The sequence below is a fragment of the Capra hircus genome, chromosome 8 (assembly GCF_001704415.2).
Source record: "Capra hircus breed San Clemente chromosome 8, ASM170441v1, whole genome shotgun sequence".
Taxonomy (NCBI): Eukaryota; Metazoa; Chordata; class Mammalia; order Artiodactyla; family Bovidae; genus Capra; species Capra hircus.
The window spans coordinates 59,648,948-59,671,191 of record NC_030815.1 but is presented as its reverse complement, the minus strand read 5'-3'; the positions used below and the strand labels follow the sequence as shown (position 1 = coordinate 59,671,191).

Here is a 22,244-nt window from a genome sequence, read left to right as displayed (position 1 = left end):
GACAGACACAGACACACACACACGGTCATTCTAACACTATAGGTCATTTCTGCCCGCTTAGTGTCAGACATCTATGTTAGGCAGACTCCTGCTGCCTCATCAAAGATGTCCACATCCTAATCCTATGAAATATCACCTTACATGGGAAAAGGGACTTTGCAGTCACGTTGAGGATTCTGAGATGGGGAGATTATTCTAGGTTATCTGCGTGGGCCCAACATAATCACAAGAGCCCTTTCACGCAGTTGTAGGTGATGTGACAATGGAAGCAAGAGGTTGGAGTGATGCAGGGAAGGGGCCACAAGCCAAGGAATGCTTGGCTTCTAGAAGCTGAAAAAGGCAGGAAAATATTCTCTCCTCAAGAGTGTCCAGAGGGAACCATCCCTGACGACACCCTGACTTTAGCCCGTAAGATTCATTTTGGACATCTGACCTCTAGAACTCTTAAGAGAATAAATTTCCGTTACCATTAAGTTTGTGGTAGTTTGTTACAGCAGTGATAGGAAATGAACGCACCATCCTTTTGATTTAGGAGACAAGGATTTGCTTTCCACAGGTTTTATTAGAAATATTTAATTTTAAAAATATCTTTGGAGGTTTAAAAGGAAGTGGTGTAATGAACAGGACAGTCTTCAGCTGCCCTTCAGATTCCTCTGACCAGCTTCTCTAAGTATTCTCCAAGTGGCAGGCCTCTAGGCAACAGTCTCTGTGACCTCTGCTGGGTGGTAGCTAACACTCCCTTTGGTCTCACTTGGGTGTCTACACAACAGGGAAGCCTAATCAGAAATCTCACCAGGGATGAGCTCATTTGCATGCAATTTGCATGGAGCTGCTCTGGACTTGGGGATGTGGGGGCTGGGCCTGAGGGAGAGGGTCAGTATAATACCTTTGCTGCCTTCTCATTTGCACAAGGAAGGCGATGCTGGTAACAGCAAAGAGGAGGCCAAAAACCAGGGCCAGGATGTCGCCTGGAGGGAGGAAGAAAGAGACTGCTTCAGGGAGTGAATAGGAGCCTGTAGGATTCCCTCAGAGCTGCTTCCACCTGCACCCCACCCCACCAGCTCTGTCCGAAGTTCTGCCACTCCCTGTGTCCCCAGCAGGGGCCAGCTAAGGGAAGGGGGGGGGGCACAAGGAGGGGTAAGATAAGCACCCTTTTCCTTCTTAAAGACAAAAGAGGTGGCTTGGGAAGGAGGATTGGAGTTTTTTTGAGCTTCATTCTGACCAACTCTTGCTCTGGGGATGACAGGGTAAGCCCCACCTTGATCCAACACTATCCTATTGGGCTTGGAGTCTGTTCTACAGAAACGCAGAGGTAGCAATGGTGGTCCTGACTAGCCCCTGGCTGAACAGTGCCAAGGGTGGGGGCACAGACTCACCAGCAGCGAGACAGGAATTCAGGTGGACTGAAGAGAAAAAGCAGATGTTAGAGCTGAGGACTGTGACCACCACTGACAGACAAGTGAGGACACAAGAGAGGATGAGGGCCCTGTGGCTGGAGAGGGGGTCCCAGCATCAGCAGACAAAGTGGCACCTGGTTCAACAGTCCTAGGGCTGCCATCCACGCCAGCAGGGAAGGAGGCCTCAATTATTCGCCCATTCAAAGGCTGTGTAGCCCGGAAGTTCAGCTGCAACCGGGAGTCATCAGGTCCCCACAGGGAGTCAGAGAGGGTGTGGAGCTGGGGAGGACAGCAGAGAGTGGGGGGTGGGCTCAACACAGAAGCAAAAGGGTCAGAGGCTTACAGCCAGCACCTCAGGGCTCCACTGTCCAAGTCCGCCACTTCCCCCACACGGCCCCTTCATCTCTTTCTGCCTCCTCATCCCCAGTGTCACCTGCTTAGCACTCAGCTTTACTGTCTGGTTGAACACAGTCCAGATGACCCCCTGGGCACAGGGGGGTGTGGTGAGAGACCCCTCATATCGGAAGTAGCGGCTGAGGTCAGAGGGCAGCAGTGCAGATACATCCAATCCTGGGACCCAAGTCTCAGAGTCTGTGGAGAGGATGTGTCCTGAAGTCCAACCTATCTTGACCTCCCCTCATACACACACCAAAGCTCAGGGGTAGAGGGATACATTTTTAAATCCCAGAAACCAAGTTGACCCAACTCCCTCAGACTATTTATTCACTGAGTGTATCCCTTCCCATAACTCAGCACAGGACATGACTCAGTAGAAAGTAAAAGGTTTTGGGGCTCACAGAGTAAGAGAACTGCTACCCTGGCCCTTCTTCTGGGTCTTCACTCTTACTTTGCATACTGTGATAACATGCTGGAATGCAGATGTAAGCCCAGAGTGAATCAAAAGAGAAAATGAGTAATTTTCTGAATAGCTTGTAATTTGAATAATAATTTGTAAGTAAATACCTATAACTGTAAAAGACACAAAAACTCAAAAAGCATAGTTCTCTTCAGTTTAGCAAAATGTAGGATCCAGCTGGGTGAGGTTTAAAATGACCTAGAGTGACTAAGAAGGAAAAGAAGATTTCCAACATTATTTACAAATTTAAAATATTTGATGCTGGGCTTCCTGGTGGCTCAGTGGTAAAAGAATGCCTGCCAATGCAGAGGACATAGGTTCAATCCCTTGCCAGGGAAAGATCCCACATGCTGTGGAGCAACGAAGCCCGTGTACCACAACTACTGAGCCTGTGCTCTAGAGCCTGGAACCGCAACTGCTGAACCTGCACACTGCAAATACTGAAGCCCACATGCCCTAGAGCCTGTGCTCCACAACAAGAGAAGCCACTGCAATGAGAAGACTGCATACTGCAGCTACAGAGGAGCCCCCTCTTGCTGCAACTAGAAAAAGCCTGCACAGTAGTGAAGACCCAGCACAGCCAAAAATAAATAAAATTATTATTTTTTTAAGTCAAATATTTGATGCTTTGAAGGAGTAATAGTTCTCAGAAAAATTTTAGCTCTCCAGACTCTGGAGTTCCAAACACTGTTTTTTGGTTTTATTTGGTTTTCATCTTATCTTGGTTTCTGTTTGGTTTTTAAACAAAAAAATCTGTGGGCAGCAGTTTGCTTTGCCTGTTTGCTGTGTTCAGCTTCATAGTTATTATCAAGGTCACAGTAAGCCAGTTCACACTGCAATCCCCTTTTCTGTGGGAGGGAGCCCTTCTCCATCCTCAGACCTGAGGCTCCCCAAGGATGGTTCTTTATGACAAGGGTATCAAGGGTAGGAGCCAGACCAACAAACTGACCTTCCTCAGTGATTTCTCCCAAATGTGACAGCAGCTGTTCATAGGCACTGTTTTCTTCTGGGCCTTCCTAGGAGATGACCGTGCAAGACAGATGAATACATGTATCTAGAGTCATGGCTGGTGGCCTGTAGGTGATGTGGATTCCCATAATCCTCTCCCATTTCCCACCTCTGAGAATGCTGGGGAAACACAAAATCTTACGTATTATTACTCAAGGTCCATTTACTTCTTCTTTGCAAACTGACCTAACTAGGTGGACTCATTTTCAGTGGCAAATTGGAGGAAGAGGAGGATGCTGGGCCATTTTACTAGGATACAAGGCTGTCAACAATGGGCTCTACTTACTTTCCCAGGCTCACTTATCACTAACTCTATACATATTCCATGGTCCTGCCACAGACAACCCCAATAACCTTTGTATCCATGGTACCTCTGCATTCACCTTAATAATTCATGAGTTTGACTTTTGGATCCAGGACATGCTATTTCCAAGGTACTTCTCTGCACTGCTGTGTGAGGCTGGTGTTAATGAGTCAGGGAGACAGTGAGTCTAACAGGTGTTTCACCATCCACAGGTGTCTCACCACCCTTCCTTCCTATTAGCCTCTTCTAATCATTGTGTTTGGACAAAGAAGTCAAATGCTTCTCTAGACTCAGTGCATTTTGCAAAGGGGAAATTATGGGTTATAAAGGTATTAAAGAAATGACTCTTCCTTTTGACCATTCCCCACACCTGTCATTCCCCAAATGGGCCATATTCTGAGTCTTTGCGTGTACTGTTTGCTCTGCATGGAATATCTCTTTTTCTTTCCCACTAGCAAAGGCTTCAAGTTTTACTTCCTCTGTGAGGCCTTCCTTGACTACCTCTTTGACTATGTGTCCTGTGTATATGTCTACCCTGTCAGCCTCCCTCACTGGCTGTGGGGAGACAGGATCAACTGTTTCGGGATCTTTTTTTTTTGTGGCCCAGAGCCTGGCTCACAGTGGGCGTTAACGAAAGAACTGAATGAAGATGACAGTCAGGTGCGGGGATGGGAGCTTCTGGGGCAAGATACTCTGAGCCCGAGGGCGTAAGAAAGCAGAGGTGGGGGGTGTCCAGGGCTGGTACCTGCAGAAAGGCGGCCAAGACGGCCAAGCCCCCTGGGCGCCCCAAGGCCTCGTCAAATTCCTCAAATGCAGTGCTGAGGTGAACCACGTGAATCTGGAGAAGACACGGTAGGAGTGGGCGAGGTCCCTTACCCGGCACTCCACTTTGACACTTCGCGGACAGCTGCGCGCTCACCTCGGCAGGAAAACGGTGACCATCAACCGTGTGTTCCGAGCCCGGGCGACCCGCGGCCCCCCAGTGCAAATGTAACTGCAGGGCCCGGTACTCCTGTCCGGGACCCAAGGCCATCTTCAGCCCGGAAGGCAGACTCAGCTGCACTGTGTGGTGAGAGGCAGGTGAGCCAGGGCCCGCCCCACCCTCAGCCTAACTTCCAATGACCGTCCCCTCATCTCCAGGTAGACTCCGCCCCTTCCCTGAGGCTCCGCCCCGAGACCGCCTCACCGGTGTGGCCATTGTTGCACAGGCGCAGTTTTGGTTGTGGCGGGAGCTCAAAGCCAAGGAGTTCCAGGGGTTGCAGGGCTGGACAAAACGCAGTGAGCTCCGGGCGGATGTCTACCGGGGATTGAAAGCGGCCAGCGCAGGCTGGGGACACCTGGGGCCATGGCGGAGCGCCTGGAGTGGGCAAGTGTGTACAGGAAGTTTGAAGACAAGATCAGGAACTTTTAGGGAAGCGGAGTAGAAAAGGTGATGCTGTCGAGTCAGGAGGGATCCGGAAGGGAAACAGAGGTAAAGGATGCGGGGGTCGGGGTTGGCGGGGGACTGGCAGACGTGGATGCGGGGTGAGAGGGATGCGTGTACGGGCATCAGCAGAGCCGGGTGCCCAGATTGGGTCTCTTTAGTGGGTGGGTGTCTCACCTCCATAACGCCAATGACTGTGGCCATCCCCTGCATAAATGAGAAGAATGAAGAGGCTGATCTTTGAGCCCAGTTCCTCCCCGGCGGCCAAAAAGAGGTGGGTCATCCTCACTAGCAGCGTTCACAAACTCAGATTCTTACAAAAGCACAGCAGGTAACAGAAACACCACAAACAGGCACAAGAGGTTGCAGCCAAATAAAACGCCACAGCTTGATGGGCCACACAAAGATTCTACTAGCCCCGCTTGCACTGTCTTAGGGTCTGTAAAGTGGGTGGAGACCTCAGTTCCCAGGCCCAGGTTAGTAGACCATCTTTCTCCTTTAGAAATCCCTCCTCCCCACTCTCCCTGATTCCTTTCTGATCTCCATCTCCTTTTCCAAAGTTCCTGGCTTGAGGGTCAAGATACCAGGTTCCTCTACCTGCTGTTTCCCTCTTCCTAGGTCTCACTTTCCTCATCTGTAGACTGAAGATGCGGTGATTTCTACAAACCCTTCCTGCTCTTCCTCTGGTACCAGCCCCCTTCCTTCCTCTCCTGTCTCTTCATACTTTGCTCTCCACATTCCGATCTCTTCTCCTCTCCAACCTCCCCCTTTCTTTTCTGTCTCTTCCTGCTTACCTCTCTCCGTGTCCCTTTTTATCGTCTCTTCGTCTAGCTCTGAAAGAGGGTAAGGGGCTAGTGGCAAGGGAGCTCCTGGGGTTGGGAAAAATCACTGTCAGAGCACAGGCTCCTCTTCTTCCCTGAATAATCCCTCCCTGGGCTGGGGTTTAATGTGGGGGAAGCACCAACCTCCTGGAGCCTAGGTTTGCAGAGCTGATGACCACTTACCTTTTTCGTCTCTGTGGGCGTTATTCTGGGGGTCTTCAGTGTCCCTGGGTGCCTCAATAGTTGGTAGATCCTCTAACTTCAGAGAATTCTCTTCTCCTGGGTCCGTCTTCAATCCAGGTAGGTCCTCTTCTCCAGGTGAGTCCTCCTCTTCAGGTATATCCTCTTCACTGGGCAGGTCCTCCTCACCAAGTGGATCATCTTCCCCAGATGAATCTCCTCCCGTGGTGGGAGTACCCTGCATCCAGAGCAGGCTCTGGGGATGGGCAGGCACCAGAAGGAGCAGTAACAGCAGCAATTGCACAGCTGGGCCTGGGGCAGGGGTCGGAATCCACAGAGGGAGCCGGGGGCTGGGGCCCAGGGGAGCCATGCGGCTGACTGTGGGATGTCCTGGGACACGGTGTGTACGGGCTGGGGCTGTACGTGCATGGGCTGTACGTGCATCGGAAACAGGAGGTGGGTGGGGGAGGAGCAAGCCTGGAGGGGAGCAGGCTGACTCACAGAAGGCCCTTTTGGAGATGGAGCCAAAGTCCTGTGGGTCTAACTGGCCCTGTGCCCCCTCTCCGATAGCAAGGTGGGAATGGGGTGGAGTGAGGGGCAGGTATGTGCCTAGCCAGAAGGTTATCGGGGTCATGGGCTCAGCCTGGAACCCAAGGCACCACCTGGCACTATACAGGTTCTCCCTGGCACCGCCCGACTGCTAGTCAGCCAGCTTCAGCTAACCCTGGCCTGCTTCCCAGCCCCAGGCAGCTGGGGCCCCCACATCCTCTGGCTGAGAGGGGAAGCTGCCCATATATACATTCCTGGCTGGGCCAGAGAGCAGGTAAAGGGGTAGGGAAGGCTCCTGGGGGAGTCTGGGGGTGGGAGAGTGGATGGATGAATAGGTGGGATGTGAATTTGAATATGAATGGACAGCTGCATATATTCATGAGTCTCTGATGGGTTAAAACTGAATGTAATATTCATCATATTACACCTCTGCTCAAAAACCTACACTGGCTTCCCACACTCTGCAAAGTATCTTCCATCTGCCTATCTTCTCCCTCCAGATGACTTCAAGTCCCTTCAAAATCTTACCCAAGAGACTTTTCCATCTTATCTCCTACTACTCTCCCTCATATTCTAGCAAAATTAAACTATTCGTTTTTATCCAAACCTTTGTTCATCTATTTCTTTCTTTCACTCTTCTGTTTATTTAGCATCTACCATATGTCAGGCTAGAGGTATGGAAACAAGACACAGTCCCTGTCGTGAGGAGCTCACTGTCTGGTGAGTGAGGGCAAAACTATCATAATATTTGGAGGAGAGAGATGAATTCTTCCTCAGAAAGTAACACAGAAGTTGGCAAATCTGGTCAGGGTTTAAAGAAGTAGCAGTTCAATTGGTTAAAAAAAAAAAAGTGGGGGAAATGGGATCCTGGGCAAAAGAGAGATATCAAATACTTTGAGCAGGAGAGTGACAGAATTTGTATCTCACACTAGGTTATGTTGAGGGGTGGTGTGGAGCACGGATTGGAGGGGGAAAGTGGGTGCAAAGAGGTGAAGAGTGAGAGGACCCCAAGAATGGGCTGGGGGTTCCCAGTCTGCCTATTCACTTAACATTTGGTGAGCCCCCTCCAGTCCTCCAGGCATGGTTCTAGGCCGTAGGGACGCAGCGCTCACCTGGAGAACAGCCTCTGCTGTTCTGTAGCTCACATTCTAGGAAGGCCCCAGTGGCTTCGACAAACCGGAAGACAGTAAGGCCATCTCAGGAGATTCTTCTCTGGGGCTCATATTCAGTAGGTATGTACACCATTACGGTTGTATAGGCTAATAAAATACGTTGAACATTTATAATCTGGTTTGTAACTAGCCCCTAACTCCAGGGTGCTCCTGCTACCCCACTCCCCTCTGGGGACCCTCCTAGCCTTATGACCTCTTATCTAAAGAAGTAATGCTTAGCACAACACAGGCTCTGGACACCACTTGAGTGTCCCATCCAGTTTCCACTCTGGATCAGTATTTATATACCCATTACTGTGTTATATAGTTTTACTATCTCCTCTGTGTAAATCCCTTTTATTATTCAAGACTCAGCTCATACAACCACTATGGAGAACAGTATGGAGCTTCCTTAAAAAACTAAATAGAACTATCATATGATCCAGCAGTCTCACACCTGAGCATATGTCTGGGGAAAACCATAATTCAAAAAGATATATGCACCACCCCAGTGTTCACTGAAGCACTATTTACAATAGCCAAGACATGGAAGCAACCCAAATATCCATTGATAGATGAGTAGATAAAGAAGATGTGGGGTGTGTGTGTATGTGTGTAATACTACACAGCCATAAAAAAGAATGAAACAATAACATTTGCAGCAACATGGGTGGATCTAGAGATTGTCATAGTTAAGTAAGTCAGAGAAATAAATACCATGATATCATTTATATGTGGAATCCAAAAAAAAAAAAAAAGATACAAATGAACTTATTTACAAAACAGAAACAGATTCACAGAATTAGAAAAGACACTTATGGTTACCAAAGGGGAAAGGTAGAGGTGAGGGATAAAATAGGAGGTTGGGATTAACATATGAACACTACTATATGGAAAAGGATGGATATATGTGTATATATAACTGATTCACTTTGCTGTACATCTGAAACTAACAAAACATTGTATATCAGCTATACTCCAAATATTAAAAAAAAGACTCACCTCAAAGGCTATCTCCAGGAAGTCTTGCTTGACCAACTCTACACCACAGGAAGAGATATCTGGTGACTGAACCACCACAGTTCTTTGCCTGCCCTAATAATCTTGCTTACCATCCAATTCATATTAAGGTGATTTATGACATTATATCTGCTCTAATAGCCTCGAGGTTCATAAGGACAGGGTCCAGTATTTGACTGAGTCCATCTTATATTCAACTGTCTTTTATTATTGATCATTTTTCTCTTTTCAGATCACTGTGCCAGGGCTTAAGAAAAACCAGACCAAGATAGCTTCCCTGCCTTCAGGGAGCCCATTGACAATGACCTGTGTATGTCAAACCACAATTATTCCAGGAGTAGGGCATCACATTTATATAGCACCCTAAACTGTGTGCCTTGTCAGAGTGACTGTCATACTGTATGCCAAAACTTGTATGGTTCAACAACAGCTGTGCTCCAAGCAGTCATCTTAGGAGTCGGTCAGTCTACCAGTCTAGGTTGCCATTTCTGGAGCTAAATTAAGAGCCATCCATGGCAATCCAAGCAGGCACTCCTGATGGTCAGCTCATTGCCTTGGGCAGCTGTGTTGTCAGAACCTTGGTTGGACCCAGACACATGGAAGGTACATGATAATATCTAAATTGGATAGGCCTGGATAAGACAGAAGGAGATAATGACTAATCTAATTGAGATGGGGGAGGTCATGGGAAGGACAGAAAACAGGAACACCATGCTACCTGAAGTCTGGAGTTTGCATGTCCAGAACTTTCTCCAACACCAATCCTAGTTTTATTCCATATTCCCTTTCCAAATGTTTTGAATGTTTCCATCTTTTTCTGTTTTAGATCTCTGTCAGGGTCTCCTTGAACACTTCTCTGTGGTGTTTCCACACGTCTCCCCTCTGTCTCTGCTGCTTTTCCTCAGTATTTCAGAGTCCAGATCTACATCGAGGTGCAGCTCTGTGCTCCGGCTCCCTAATTTCCCAAGTGCCATTCTCCATGGGTGCTGTCTCTTGAGCTCTCCGTCTCTGTGTGACTATGTCTCTGGTCTGGGTGGGGAATGTGGACTCTGATCTGGCCTTTGCAACTGGGAGTCTGCCAAACTCTAGAACAGGTTTGAGCTCCCAGAGTCTTGTTTCCTGGGTCTCCCTAGGTTGGGACAGAGTGTACTCAGGGCTAATTGACTAGGTCACCCCCCTTCTCCTGTCTTGGCCTGGCACACACTTCTCTGTGGTTGCTTAGGGCCAAGACTTTTGTCATTAGGGTCTGTGTCTTAAGACATCGAGAGCCATGTCTCTTGCTTATCCCATGGCTGCAGAGAAGGGAGCTATGTACCAGGGAAGCAGAAGAAAAATCCCCCTATTCCCCAGACATGGACCGGAAGCAAAGACAAATCATAGCCCTTCTGGGGTGCTGGGGACTGCCCTGTAGTTCGAGCCCACCTCACCATCTATATTATTTTCCTAGGACTGCTGTAAAAAATTTCCACAAACTGGGTGGCTTAAAGCAACCAAGATTATTCTCTCACAGTTCTGGCGGTGAGGAGTCTGAAATTAAGGTGTTGGTAGGGCCCTGTTCCTTCTGAAGGTTCAAAGGCCTCTTTCAGCTTCTGGTGGCTCCAGGCATTCCTTGGCTTGTGGCTGCCTAACTTCAATCTGTGCTTCCGACTTCACATGGCCTTCTGTTGTCCGTGCGTCTTCTACTGGCTGTCGCTTTTTTTTTTTTGACGGGTAAGGAGATTTATTTAGAAGGAACACACTCCACGGAGTGTGGGCCGTCTCAGAACGTGAAAGCAGCCCTGGCTGTCTCTTATAGGAACACTTATCATTGGATTTAGGGCCCACCAGGATAATCCAGGATGATCTTAAGATTCTTAATTTAACTGCATCTACAAAAACCCTTTTTCCAAATAGGGTGACATCCACAGGTTTGAAGGGTTAGGACATGGACTTATCTTTATGGGGGTCACCATTTAGCCCACTGTACCATCAGCTGTTTTGGAACTGAACACAGGGTGATGTGTTGGAGACCTTCGTGCCTTCTGCCTATCTCTCTCTTCATGTTGTAGGCAATTTCATCTATTCCCATGGCTTCTGTAAACTGATGACAGCCAAGTATCCCCAGGTTGGACTCTGCTCATTTCAGATATGTAACCACCTACCTAATGTGTGTCCCCACATGGATCTCCCACAAGTATCTCAAATTCAACAGGCCTCTAGCCAAATTCCTCTGTTCCCAAAACTACTTCTTCCACCCTCTACCAAGTGGTGTGAGTCAGAAACCTGGTACCATCTTTTCTTTAATTTTTTCCTTCACCTCTGACATTGTTATCAAGCCCTACGGATTCTACCTTCTAAACTTTTCATCCTTGTGTTTCATCCTAATCTACACTTCGATCACCTCTTACCTGGATAACTGCAGCTGCCTCCTAATGGGTCTTGGTGAGTCCAGCTAGCCAGGGTGATCTCTCTAAAATGCACATATCATCTCACTCTCTACTTAAGACCTTTGAATGTCTCCCGTTGCCCTTAGGATAAAGTCCATAGTATTTGACATGGCCTTCAGAGGCCTGCCGTTGCCTTGTTTTCCTTGATGGGTTTGAACCTAGGTGGGGCCAATCAGAATGAAGCTCTGTGTTTCCAGTATTTGATGACTGAGGGAACTCACTTTCACTTTGTCCAAACATGGATAAGGAAGCAGACAACCTCTGAAACTGTGGGCAGCCACCTTGTAACCCGAATGGAAGCCAGCCTTAAGATGAAGATAAAACCATGAAAGACAGAGGAACTGTGGAAAGCAGTCCTTGGGGCTAAACTAACCCTAGAGCCTGTATCTGGACTTTTCAGTTACATGAGCCAATAAATTATTGTTAAGCCACTTTGAATTGATTATTTGTGACATAGTCTTACTGATATAAATTCCCTCTATAGCCTGTGTCTATGTCTCCAGTCTCCTTTCTCGTCATACGTACCTTTGCAATCTGTGCTCCAGTCTTACTAAACTTCTAGCAGTTTCTTGAATGCATCACGTGTGTGTGTGTGTTTTATCTCTAATCCCTTATCCATGCTATTTTTCTGTCTACCTCACCCACACTGCCAGCTCCGCCTAGTCAAGTTTTGTTCTGTTTATTCTCCTGGCATCCTTCAGTTCACATGTTACTTCCTCTGAGAAGCCTCCCTGACCCCTAGATTAGGGTCAGTCCCTTCCTCTTGCATGCTTAGAAGCCTGTATTTCCTTTGTAATGTGTATCTCACTTTATGGTGACTCCTTCCCTGTCTGTCGTGCTGGACTAAAAGCATTCATAAGGGCATGGGTCACATTTCTCTTACTCCCCATCTTCATGCCTAGCATAGGACCTGAGGCATGAGAGGCATTTAATATTTTTTAAATATTGATTTATTTGGCTCCTTTGGGTCTCAGTTGCAGCACGTGGGATCTTTGTTGCCTCTTGTAGGATCTTTCGTTGGGATCCATGAACTCTCTAGTTTTGGTGTGCAGGCTTTGCAGTTGCGGTGCTCAGGTTTAGTTGCCCTGCAGCATGTGGGATCTTAGTTCCCCAACCAGGGATCAAACCCATGTCTCCTGCATTGCATGGTGGATTCTTAACCACTGGACCACCAGGGAAGTCCCAAGGCATTTGATTTTTGTGGAATGACTGGTGGTTATTGTTTAAAGCATCCTGAGAGCTTCTCTAGCAGCCAGTTAGTTGAAAGCAGAGGTTAAGGGTAATTAAATGATAGAGGGGAAAAAAAATTTTTTTTTTTGGCTGTGCCACACAGCTTACAGAATCTTAGTTCCCTGACCAAGGATTGAACCAGGCTCCAGCAGTAAAAGCGCTGAGTCCTAACCACTGGACTGCCAAAGAATCACCTTCACTCCTTTACTTTTATTTTTTTAAATAAAGAAATATATATATATATTTTTTTAAGAATAGACTTCCCCAGTGGTCTAGTGGTTAAGACTCCACCTTCCAATGAGGGGGATGTGGGTTCAATCCTTGGTTTGGGAACTAAGATCCCACATGCCACAGGATTTTATTTTTAAAAATAAATTTTAAAGGATAGGTTGTTGGCTGCCCTCTGATCCTCCTCTTTGTCCCCTGCCCCTTCCTTTAGCTTTAGGGGAGACTGTGGGTGGAATCAGTTCCAGGCAGACTATGCTGTGCCTGACTTGCTCTGTGGGACGCTTGGTCCCCAGGGAATCAGTTGTCTCCAAGTGTCCTCAGTGTGTCTTGCTTGGCTTTGCCCTCCTCTGCCTCAACAGTTGAATGATTTCCCCACCTGAGCTCACAGTTGACTCTATTCCCATCTCCTCTTCCATCCACCTAAAGTACACGCACACTGGCAGGACACCCAGACACCCTCATCACCGACTGCGCCCCCAGGGGTTATGCTCTCTTCTCATCACCTGGGCTCATGGTGATGCCAGTTATCATGAGAGGACCTGTCCCCTTCCACCCTGCAGCTCTTGGTGTGGACTGTCCGACATTCACCTGAGGCAGTCTAACCAGTGCTCCACCTGTATGGTATCACCAGCTCCCCTGTGACTTGTCCAAGGTACAGTCTGACCCAAACTCTCTTACCTCCACCAAGCCCTTCACATTGTTTTTCCCTGATCTAAGTCCAGCATTTCTCTTTCCTCAGAATTCTTAGAATGTCAGAGAGCTAGAGGTGACCTCAGAACCCTGACAATACCCTGGTCTTTGGCTTTGGGCCTGGATTCCTATGAGTCCTCAGTGGTAGTAATGGGGCCTAAGGTTTCTAACTAACATTGTGGTTTTTAATAGCACTTTTTTCCCCCCTAATTTACATAGTAACACATGCATGCTCAAGCAGAAAACTTGGGAAAAGCAAAAAAGTATAAGGAAATTTTAAAAATCACCCTTTTAATCCCATTCACCCCTTTAACCTTAGTGATCCAGTACCTCTTACAGCTTAGGTGCTTAATAAATATTTGTTGAATGAATTACCTTTGGTCCCATCACCCAGAGATAAAAACCACAACTACCTTTCAATTGTTTATCCTTCCAGTCATATATTTTGTTGTTGTTCAGTTGCTTAGTCATGTCTGACTCTGTGACCCCATGGATTGCAGCACGCCAGGCTTCCCTGATTATACCTAAATAGATCGTATTATAGTTTTATAGCCTGCTTTTTTCCTCTTGGAAATATACTATGTGTTTCCCAAAATTAATGGCTTTTTTACATCATCTTCAATGCTTTCATATTATTCCTTCAAATGGCTGTACCATAATTTTCCTAGCTAATTCTCTACCATTGGGCATTTAAGTGACTTCCAGTTTTCTGTTGTTACAAACATTTTGCCACCCATCCTAGTATATATATTTTTGTCCTCATATCTGCTTTTTAGGATGCATTACTAGAAGTGGAATTGCTGGGTCATAAGAGTAGGCACATTTTAAGATATCTCATACATACTGACAAAATGGCACTGCTAATTTACCCTCCAGGGCTATTGCCAGTTTTCCAAAGACCTAACTAAGTAAGGAAAATATAGTACCTTTTAACTCTGACTAGGTAACACAGATTAATCAGCTCCAGGCTTTTACCTTTGGCCAGAATTACAGCAATTCCGACCCACCACGTTAGTTACTGACATTTGCTGATGGGAAGCTAACTGGCTATCGGGCTTTGGATCAGTATGAAAGGAGAAAACGAGTTAGTGACTTAAAACCGAGGAACTTTTGTCCAGCGGCCAAAATATTCAAAACCTGGTGACCTGTGAGGATTCTAAATGATGAAAGACTGGGGACAGCTGGACCCCAGCATTTGGCACGGGTCCACGACAGAGGCTCAATTCTACAGGTGGGACACTGCGACCTTGCCAGTGTCTAAACCCCCAAGTATCCTGACTGAAAGTCCAGGCTGCTGTCCCAACTTCAGTTCAGTTCAGTCGCTCAGTCGTGTCCAACTCTTTGCGACCCCATGAATTGCAGCACGCCAGGCCTCCCTATCCATCACCAACTCCCAGAGTTCACTCAGACTCACATCCGTCGAGTCGGTGATGCCATCCAGCCATCTCATCCTCTGTTGTCCCCTTTTCCTCCTGCCCCCAATTCCTCCCAGCATCAGAGTCTTTTCCAACGAGTCAACTCTTCGCATGAGGTGGCCAAAGTATTGGAGTTTCAGCCTCAGCATCAGTCCTTCCAAAGAAATCCCAGGGCTGATTTCCTTCAGAATGGACTGGTTGGATCTCCTTGCAGTCCAAGGGACTCTCAAGAGTCTTCTCCAACACCACAGTTCAAAAGCATCAATTCTTTCAGCTTTCTTCACAGTCCAACTCTCACATCCATACATGACCACTGGAAAAACCATAGCCTTGACTAGACAGGCCTTTGTTGGCAAAATAATGTCTCTGCTCCAATTTAGTGCCACTCAAAGGAGGGCCACCCACTTGCCGCACCCTGTCCTGCCCTGGCCGGAGCCGCCTACCTGTAGCGCCTCGCTGGCGCCGACCTGATGCGGTTTAGCGAGCCGCTGCGCATGCCCTCGCCTGCGCACAGCCTCCAGGCGCCAGGGGGCGCACTCCCCTCAAGGGCCCGCCCCAGCAGCCCCGCCCCCGGGTCCGTTTGGATTTGAATCTCCGGCGGGCTGCGTCCGGAAGTGGGAACCCCTCAGTCCGGCATGGAGAGCCTGGCCCCTGGTGCCCGGTGCCCGGTGCAAGAGCAGCGTGCCCGTTGGGAGCGGAAACGCGCCTGCACTGCCCGGGAGCTGCTGGAGACAGAGCGGCGCTACCAGGAACAGCTGGGGCTGGTGGCCACGGTGCGAACCCCACAGTCTCCCGTAGGGGGGCGGGGACCCCAGGGAGTGGGAGGGTGCCTACTAGGTCGGTGACCTAGCGGCGCCTTGGCACCAGCCTCCTCTCTCTGCGGACTACGTACCGGTATTCTCTCCTTCCGCAGTACTTCGTGGCAATTTTGAGAGCCAAAGGCACCTTGCGACCACCAGAGCGCCAGGCCCTCTTTGGTGCTTGGGAACTCATTTACGGCGCCAGCCAGTGAGTAGAAGGGAAGTGGGGAGAGAGGAGGAGGGAGACCTGGTTTCTGGCAGTGCAGAGAACTCAGTGTAGAGGAGATCCAGATTCACATCCAGAGTCTGCCAGTTACCTCCCCTGTGGTCTTGGCCCAGTGCCTTAATCTGCCCCAGTTCTCCAGCCACTTGCTGTTCAGTCGCTAAATCGTGTGGGAATCTTTGCGATCCCACGGACTACAGCAGGCCAGGCTCCCCTTCCTTCAGCATCTCCGAGTTTGCTCAGATTCATATCCACAGTCTCCTCCCACAAAATGGGGCCGTACTACCTCCGGAGCAGGGTTAGGAGAATTAAGAGAGGTGGTGTTTGAGTAGTTCCTGGGCTGCTCTTTTATTGTCCTGACCCACACAGAGAGCTGCTTCCCTACCTCGAAGGAGGGCGCTGGGGACAGGGGTTGGAGGGCTTCTGCAACCACCTGGAGCTCTACACCCAATTTGCTGCCAATGTTGAGAGGTCCCGGACCATCCTGCAGGTAACCTGGTAACTTCAAATCCTTCCCCTCCTCCTTTGTACATTTCCTCTTTATCTGGAGACCCAAACTTCATATTGTTCCTGCATTTATAGAGCCCTGTAGGTGCCCAGCCCTATCTTAAGTTTCTAGTAGGGAGATGGGGTTCTCTCAGGAGCATACAGCTTCCTGAGGGCCTGGGATGTATACACAGAAGAATGCAATATAAGGAGGCGGCTTCTCTCCCTGCTGCCAACCCTTTCCTCATCATTCTAGGAGCAACTAAAGAAGAACAAACATTTCCGGAGATTTGTACGACTTCAGGAAGGTCGTCCTGAGTTTGGGGGCCTTCAGCTCCAGGACCTGCTCCCTCTGCCTCTGCAGAGGCTCCAGCAGTGCGTGAACTCACCCTGACTCAGCTAACTTCCTTACAATTCTGCGTCTGTACGATGGCTGCTCTCAATCTTTGTGGGATTTCATGGGATCTGTCCCACTGTCTCTCTCCTGGGACAAATTGCTCCTCAAAGTTTTCTGCCAGTGTAAATGTGAACCTACTGGAGTACCTGGGCTGTGCAGCCTCAGGCCCTTAGCTGGGATTGTTTAACTGACTTAGCTGAAGTGAGGGGTCTGTGATAAGGCTAGTAATAAGGTTTTTGAAGATGAAAGGCTTAGAATTTCTGTCCCTGGGAATGAGTTAAGAACTTATAGTCAGTTGTCTGTAGCATCCTCCTTGGGTTGATTAACTTTCACCTTGGGATCTGGTCTGCCTCCCTGACTTCAGTGTGGGATGGAAGAGGGCCATATGGAGTGAACCTGGATCTGAGTCCCAGATGGAAGAGGGGGATAAAACAGCCACAGGCAGGTCTTTCCTGGTTCCCCAGCTGAAGTTTGTACAGGGGGTGATCTGTGCCAGGCAGAGAAAATTGTACCCAGCTCTTTCCCCTCATAGACTTCTAATTTCAGGTATGAGAATCTTGCTGTTGCTTTGGCTGAAAACACAGGCCCCAACAGCCCTGAACACAAACAGCTCACAAGTATGTTCTTGCTCTTCCACAGCATTTCTTGGAAATTGCTTCTGTTCCCTTTCTGGTTCTGACCTCCAACCATGTATGATATGCCCCAATCTCCCAATGATGTGTATACAATGTTCCTATTGCCCTACCTCTACTCTTCAAGAAATTAGACTCTGACCCTAGTCCTGTCTGGATTAGCCTGTCTTTCACCACTACCATTCACCCAAAGTCAAAGTTGTGCTGGGAGTGGGGCGTGGAATATCATTCTAGGGGCTGCCCAGCTGATAAGTGAGACTGCCCAGAGAGTTTACACCATCGGTCAGAAACAGAAGAATGAACAGCATCTCCAGCGCATCCAGGCTCTGCTCAGTGGACGGCAAGCAAAGGGGCTTATCTCAGGTAGTCCATGGGCATGCTTCTCCTCAATCTGCAAACTGCCCTTTTCTCACCCCCATCCTCTCTATTGCCAGCACATACCACCTGCCTCCCATTTTCTCAGCCTCCCTTTCCTTTTATTCTGTGGGTTGTAGTCCTGAAGCTGCACCAGAATAACGGATCTCCCACCTCTCAGGTCGCTGGTTCCTATGCCAGGGATGGCTATTGGTGGTGCCTCCCCGAGGGGAGCCTCGGCCCCGAATGTTCTTCCTCTTCTCTGATGCACTCCTCATGGCCAAGCCTCGACCCCCATTGCATCTGCTGCAGAGTGGCACCTTTGCCTGCCGGGCCCTCTACCCAATGGCCGAGTGTCAACTCCACAGGGTCTTTGGCCACTCAGGAGGCCCTTGTGGTGGACTGCTCAGCGTAAGTAACAGGCAAGAGCCCTTGGCAGGGTAGGAAGGGCCCAAGATATACCAAGTGCCTGTGCACCACTCATCTCCTTGGCCTAAGCCCCCCTCATAGGAACTGAGCCACCTGCATTCAGAGCATACCAGGGCTTGGGGTTCATACCTGGTTCTCACTTCAGCCCTAAATCACTGCCATGGAAATAGAAAGGCCTTTGGCTTAAGGCTGGACCTTTCTGAGCCATGTGCTAAGAGGTGATCTCTCTTTAGCTGTCCTTTCCCCATGAGAAGCTACTGCTTATGTCCACAGACCAGGAGGAGCTGTCGCACTGGTACCACAGTCTGACTTTGGCCATCAGGTAAGTTGTTTTCCCTCAGGAAGAGTGCTGTGGTGAGGCCCAGGAGCTGGAGATGGCACTTCTGAGCCTATTTCCTGTCTGGAACCCACCCCCACCCCCCAAGCACGCCCCTGTCCAACACCCCAGGCGATTTTGTCAGAATAGAGTGCTCATGCCAGTGCCTGAACTGTTTTCTCTCCACAGCAGCCAGAAGAACTAGAGGAATCTTACAAATTCCAGAGTCCAGGATACTGTGGGGATAGGTCAGCATCAGGGGTACAAAGGAATCTTACTAACAAAACAGACTCTTCACGGTTTGAGAAGAATCATTTTGTGTTTGCCTGAGACCAAGACACACCATGTCCTTTGACCAGCTCTTAAAGAATCAGGACTTCAAGTCCGACTCAGCTGAATCAGCTCTGCCAATACAGAGGAGGGGATTTGGGACTGATAGGTATGGTGCTGTGTCTGTGGACAGCTGTTTATCTATCAAGTTTGAAGCTTTGCAAGTGTGGCTGTTTTTATGTTGTATATAGTTTCTATAATTTATTTCCCCACCGGATTTTAGTAAAGTTTTTTCTTTTTTGAAGAAGCCATTTTGTCTTAGCTATGCAATATGAGAAAAGGGATTTTTGTGCCCTTAAGGCTGGCACCACTGTGGCCTCAGGAATACAAATAGAAGAACTGGAGCTCCCTCTATCTTCTTGGCTCCTTCACTGGAAGGCGGCCTCTTTATGTCCTAATAAGGGAAGCTTTTCAAGAAGGCCTGGTTGTTCTTAGGCACCTAGTAAGGGGGGGTGGGTGTGTGTGTCCAGCTGGAATGGAAAAAGCACACAGGAGTATCCAGTCACAGGAACAGACTCTGTTTTACTAAACCATCCACTGTTTTTCCTTCTTTCCAATGGAGGCTGTGACTGAGGCCCTGTGCTGCAGACTTCCTACATCTTCTCCTTAGCGCGGGCTCCATTTCCCTGGGAGGAGTTAAGTTCCTTGTCCCTGTGTTCCAATTTAGGGGCTCCTCCCAGGCCTGATTGTCACCAGCCTCTTCCTCATCCTCCTCTATACAGAAGTCCTCGGGAAAGGGTATGCTGGCCTCTGTGAAGGGGGAGATCAGGCATATTCAAGTTTCAGAGGCTTTGTCTCTACCTCCAGCAGACTCTCACCTCCCAACCCTGTACCTGGTTCTGGAACCTCCACACCCTTTTTCGGTTTACTGTCTTGTAACAGCTGGTGGATGGTCTGTAGCTTCATGTGCAGAAGCTCCTGCTGGGCTCCAGCCAGGGTAGTCACACTGCAGATATGTCCATTCAGAGGCTGCCCAATCTCTGTCCCCACCTCTTCCACCTACCACAAGCTCTCTCTAGCCACAGGGTCATTGCTCTCCTTACCACTCAAAAAGGGGGTCCAGCTGGGCCATCAGACTGTTCAGGTGTTGCTCTGTCTGGACAAGCTGTTGTGTCAGCTGCGCCAGCTGTTGCTCTGGGGATATGGGAGAAAAGAGCAACGGTTACTTACTTTCTGCTGTCCCTTAATCCCCAACCAAGCACAGACCTCTGCAAAACCCACCTGACTGCAATGAATCCTTGCCTGCCTCCTCTTGGAGAACAGCAGCCTCATCTTTCCCCTGCTGTGGAAAAAGGCAAGGGGGATACTGCAGCAACAAGGACCTCAATAACCTCAGTCTCCAAAGCCAGATAAAGGCCAAGGATAATTTCAGATAGACAAAACTAGTGGGTTTTTTATACTCTCAGAGAATCACAATCATACCTATTACAGCTCCTCACTCAGGACAGGAAGCAATGTCGGTACACCCCATGAGTGGTTGCTGTTCAATCTACTAAAACACCTCCAGGAAGGAGAAGCTCTATTGTTTGATAAATCTCTGGTTTAGTTTATACACAAATCCAGACACAGTCCATCGCTATCTTCTTTCCATGGTGCTGAGCAGAGCCTTCCCAAATCATCTTTTCAACATGACAGCCCCTCAGGAATTTGAAGGCAACGGTCGTACTCCCTGTCTTCTCTGATTTAATAGCACCAATGTTTTTCAGTCAGTGCTCATTTGACATGGTTTTCTCTGGGTGCTTTACTCTGGTTTAAGAGATGGCATTACCGACTCAATGGTCATGAGTTTAAGCAAACTCTGGGAGACGGTGAAAGACAGGGAAGCCTGACACGCTGCAGTCCATGAGGTCGCAGAGTCAGACACAACTTAGTGACTGAACCACAACAATCCTCTTAAAACAGTGCCCTTGAGAATTAAGTTTCTTTCAAGCTATACTTGGGTCCAAGAATAAATTTATCAATCCTTGTTAAATTTCACCATTAAATTCAGCCCCTCATCCTAGCCTGTTAAGTCTACTATGGATCATGATTAGCTAGCCCTCCTAGTTTCATGTCGTCTCTAAATTGGCTCAGTCCTCTATTTCCCAACGTGAGTGATAGGGCAAGAGAAAGCCCTGGGAGGTACTACTTTCCATTTCAACAGTTTTAATCCAACAAAATGTACTGTTAGTTCACATTTCAGGGCCTCCTTCCCGAGGATAACTTGAGACTCCCTAGTTCCTTGAACTCTTAAAAACTCTGGCTACAGTAATCAACTGCTCGTGCCAAGCCTGGAAACTCACTATGAACCACCCTTACTATAGTATACACATTTGCTGGGTTCAAATCTTAGGGCCACCAGTTACTATCTCTGAGTGACCTTGAGCAAGTGACCTCTTCACTAGATTGTTGGAAGGATTAAATGTGATGGTTACTATTTAAAATTAACCAAGGGCCCTTCACATCCATTACCTCGCTGGATGCTTTAACTAACCCCATCATGTTGGAAAGTCAGGGAACTCCTGTCTTCATTTTAACAGAATGTCGGGAAAACGTGTCTTGTTCTTGGTACCATGGCGCCCTCATCGAGATTCAGGGCCGGGGCATCCCCACCTCTGGTCGTCCCGCACCTGCAAACACTTGTACAGCACAAAAGCCACGGCGGCCGCGGTGTAGAGCGCCCCCAAGGGCAGCGCCCCGGACCGAGCCCGCTCGCGCTGGTTCTTGGACGGCGGCGACTGCCGCCGGGGTTCCGCGGCCCCAGGGCCGACCTGGCCGGCGTCGCCTGAGGAGGAGGGCAGAGGCGAGTCAGTACAGCTGGCGTTTGGGGCCCAGGGGCAGTCCCAGCCTCCCTCCAGCAGCCCTCGCTGGTACCTGGGTGTGCCCGGTGATCGGGGCTGCGGCCGTCTCCGAGCACCTCGGGCAGCGCAGACACAAGCAGCAGCCCCACCGTACCCGCGAGCGACACCACGCTCGCCATAGCAGGCCAACACCGGGAGAACGCTAGGCGCCCGCGTTTCCGGACGCACCGGTGCACGCGCACGCAGGCGCGTCCCCCAGCTACTCCCACTCCGGGCCTCCCAGGGAGGTCACGCCCACCTAGCGTGTGGGCGGGGCCAGGTCTTATTTGCATAGGACTGTGGGTTTAGCTGAGTTCATTTGTGAAACTAGTTCATTTCTTATCTCTATATAGGTATTCTGTTAGCCAAATGTCTCCAGAAGACTACATTCTTAGAAGGTTATACAGGGAAGTGGTTTTTATGTGCCACGCCACCAATCTCCTCACCCTAACTAGAATATAAATTTCCTCCTCGAGCTATAAAGGGCTTGAACGCTCCGTTGAAAGCGAGGTTCGTGCTGAAGGCCTGTTTCCTAGGCTACACACGGAGGACTAGTTCCTTGTTTGCGCCTAGGGGAAAGTCCCCGGACCTTGGGCAGAGAGTGCCACGTGCCTACCCTGCACGTAGACTTCCCCCGCTTCTCACGACTAAGTCCGCCAAGAAGCGATCCTACCCTGGGGGTAGGGAAGCCGAGCGGCGTGTTGCGGGTGTGTCATCCGTCAGCTTCTAACAGTTACGCAGGCAGTGCGCCTCCACGCGC

The 22,244-nt window shown here is 49.0% G+C and overlaps 3 protein-coding genes across 8 annotated transcripts; 1 reads left to right on the top strand and 2 right to left on the bottom strand.

Moving 5' to 3' along the window:
- CA9 (carbonic anhydrase 9) lies at positions 528 to 6,950 on the bottom strand. Of its 3 annotated transcripts, none has more exons than XM_018052132.1 (12): positions 5,993 to 6,950; positions 5,783 to 5,857; positions 5,166 to 5,195; positions 4,752 to 4,922; positions 4,485 to 4,627; positions 4,311 to 4,403; positions 3,203 to 3,269; positions 1,831 to 1,988; positions 1,532 to 1,676; positions 1,377 to 1,403; positions 887 to 968; positions 528 to 759 (listed from the first exon to the last, which is right to left on the bottom strand). In XM_018052132.1, the coding sequence occupies exons 1-12, from the start codon at positions 6,621 to 6,623 to the stop codon at positions 693 to 695; spliced, it is 1,689 nt and encodes a 562-aa protein (XP_017907621.1). In that variant the 5' UTR covers positions 6,624 to 6,950; the 3' UTR covers positions 528 to 692. The 3 variants fall into 3 exon arrangements, with proteins under 3 accessions (XP_017907621.1, XP_017907622.1, XP_005683896.1); XM_018052133.1 differs by having other exon boundaries at positions 5,783 to 5,821; XM_005683839.3 differs by lacking the exon at positions 5,783 to 5,857.
- On the top strand, positions 4,916 to 19,009 carry ARHGEF39 (Rho guanine nucleotide exchange factor 39). 3 transcript variants are annotated; one of them, XM_018052136.1, is made up of 9 exons: positions 4,916 to 5,036; positions 15,612 to 15,706; positions 16,091 to 16,211; positions 16,464 to 16,582; positions 17,151 to 17,221; positions 17,471 to 17,599; positions 17,772 to 18,001; positions 18,253 to 18,341; positions 18,525 to 18,912. In XM_018052136.1, the coding sequence occupies exons 1-9, from the start codon at positions 4,998 to 5,000 to the stop codon at positions 18,538 to 18,540; spliced, it is 909 nt and encodes a 302-aa protein (XP_017907625.1). In that variant the 5' UTR covers positions 4,916 to 4,997; the 3' UTR covers positions 18,541 to 18,912. The 3 variants fall into 3 exon arrangements, with proteins under 3 accessions (XP_017907625.1, XP_017907624.1, XP_005683895.2); XM_018052135.1 differs by lacking the exon at positions 4,916 to 5,036 and adding an exon at positions 15,246 to 15,471 and having other exon boundaries at positions 18,528 to 19,009; XM_005683838.3 differs by lacking the exon at positions 4,916 to 5,036 and adding an exon at positions 15,248 to 15,471 and having other exon boundaries at positions 18,525 to 19,009.
- Positions 19,163 to 21,705, bottom strand: CCDC107 (coiled-coil domain containing 107). Of its 2 annotated transcripts, none has more exons than XM_005683836.3 (6): positions 21,519 to 21,705; positions 21,275 to 21,429; positions 19,887 to 19,947; positions 19,709 to 19,799; positions 19,499 to 19,611; positions 19,163 to 19,415 (listed from the first exon to the last, which is right to left on the bottom strand). In XM_005683836.3, exons 1-6 carry the CDS (start codon positions 21,622 to 21,624, stop codon positions 19,168 to 19,170), a joined length of 774 nt encoding a protein of 257 aa, XP_005683893.2. In that variant the 5' UTR covers positions 21,625 to 21,705; the 3' UTR covers positions 19,163 to 19,167. The 2 variants fall into 2 exon arrangements, with proteins under 2 accessions (XP_005683893.2, XP_005683894.2); XM_005683837.3 differs by having other exon boundaries at positions 19,887 to 19,944.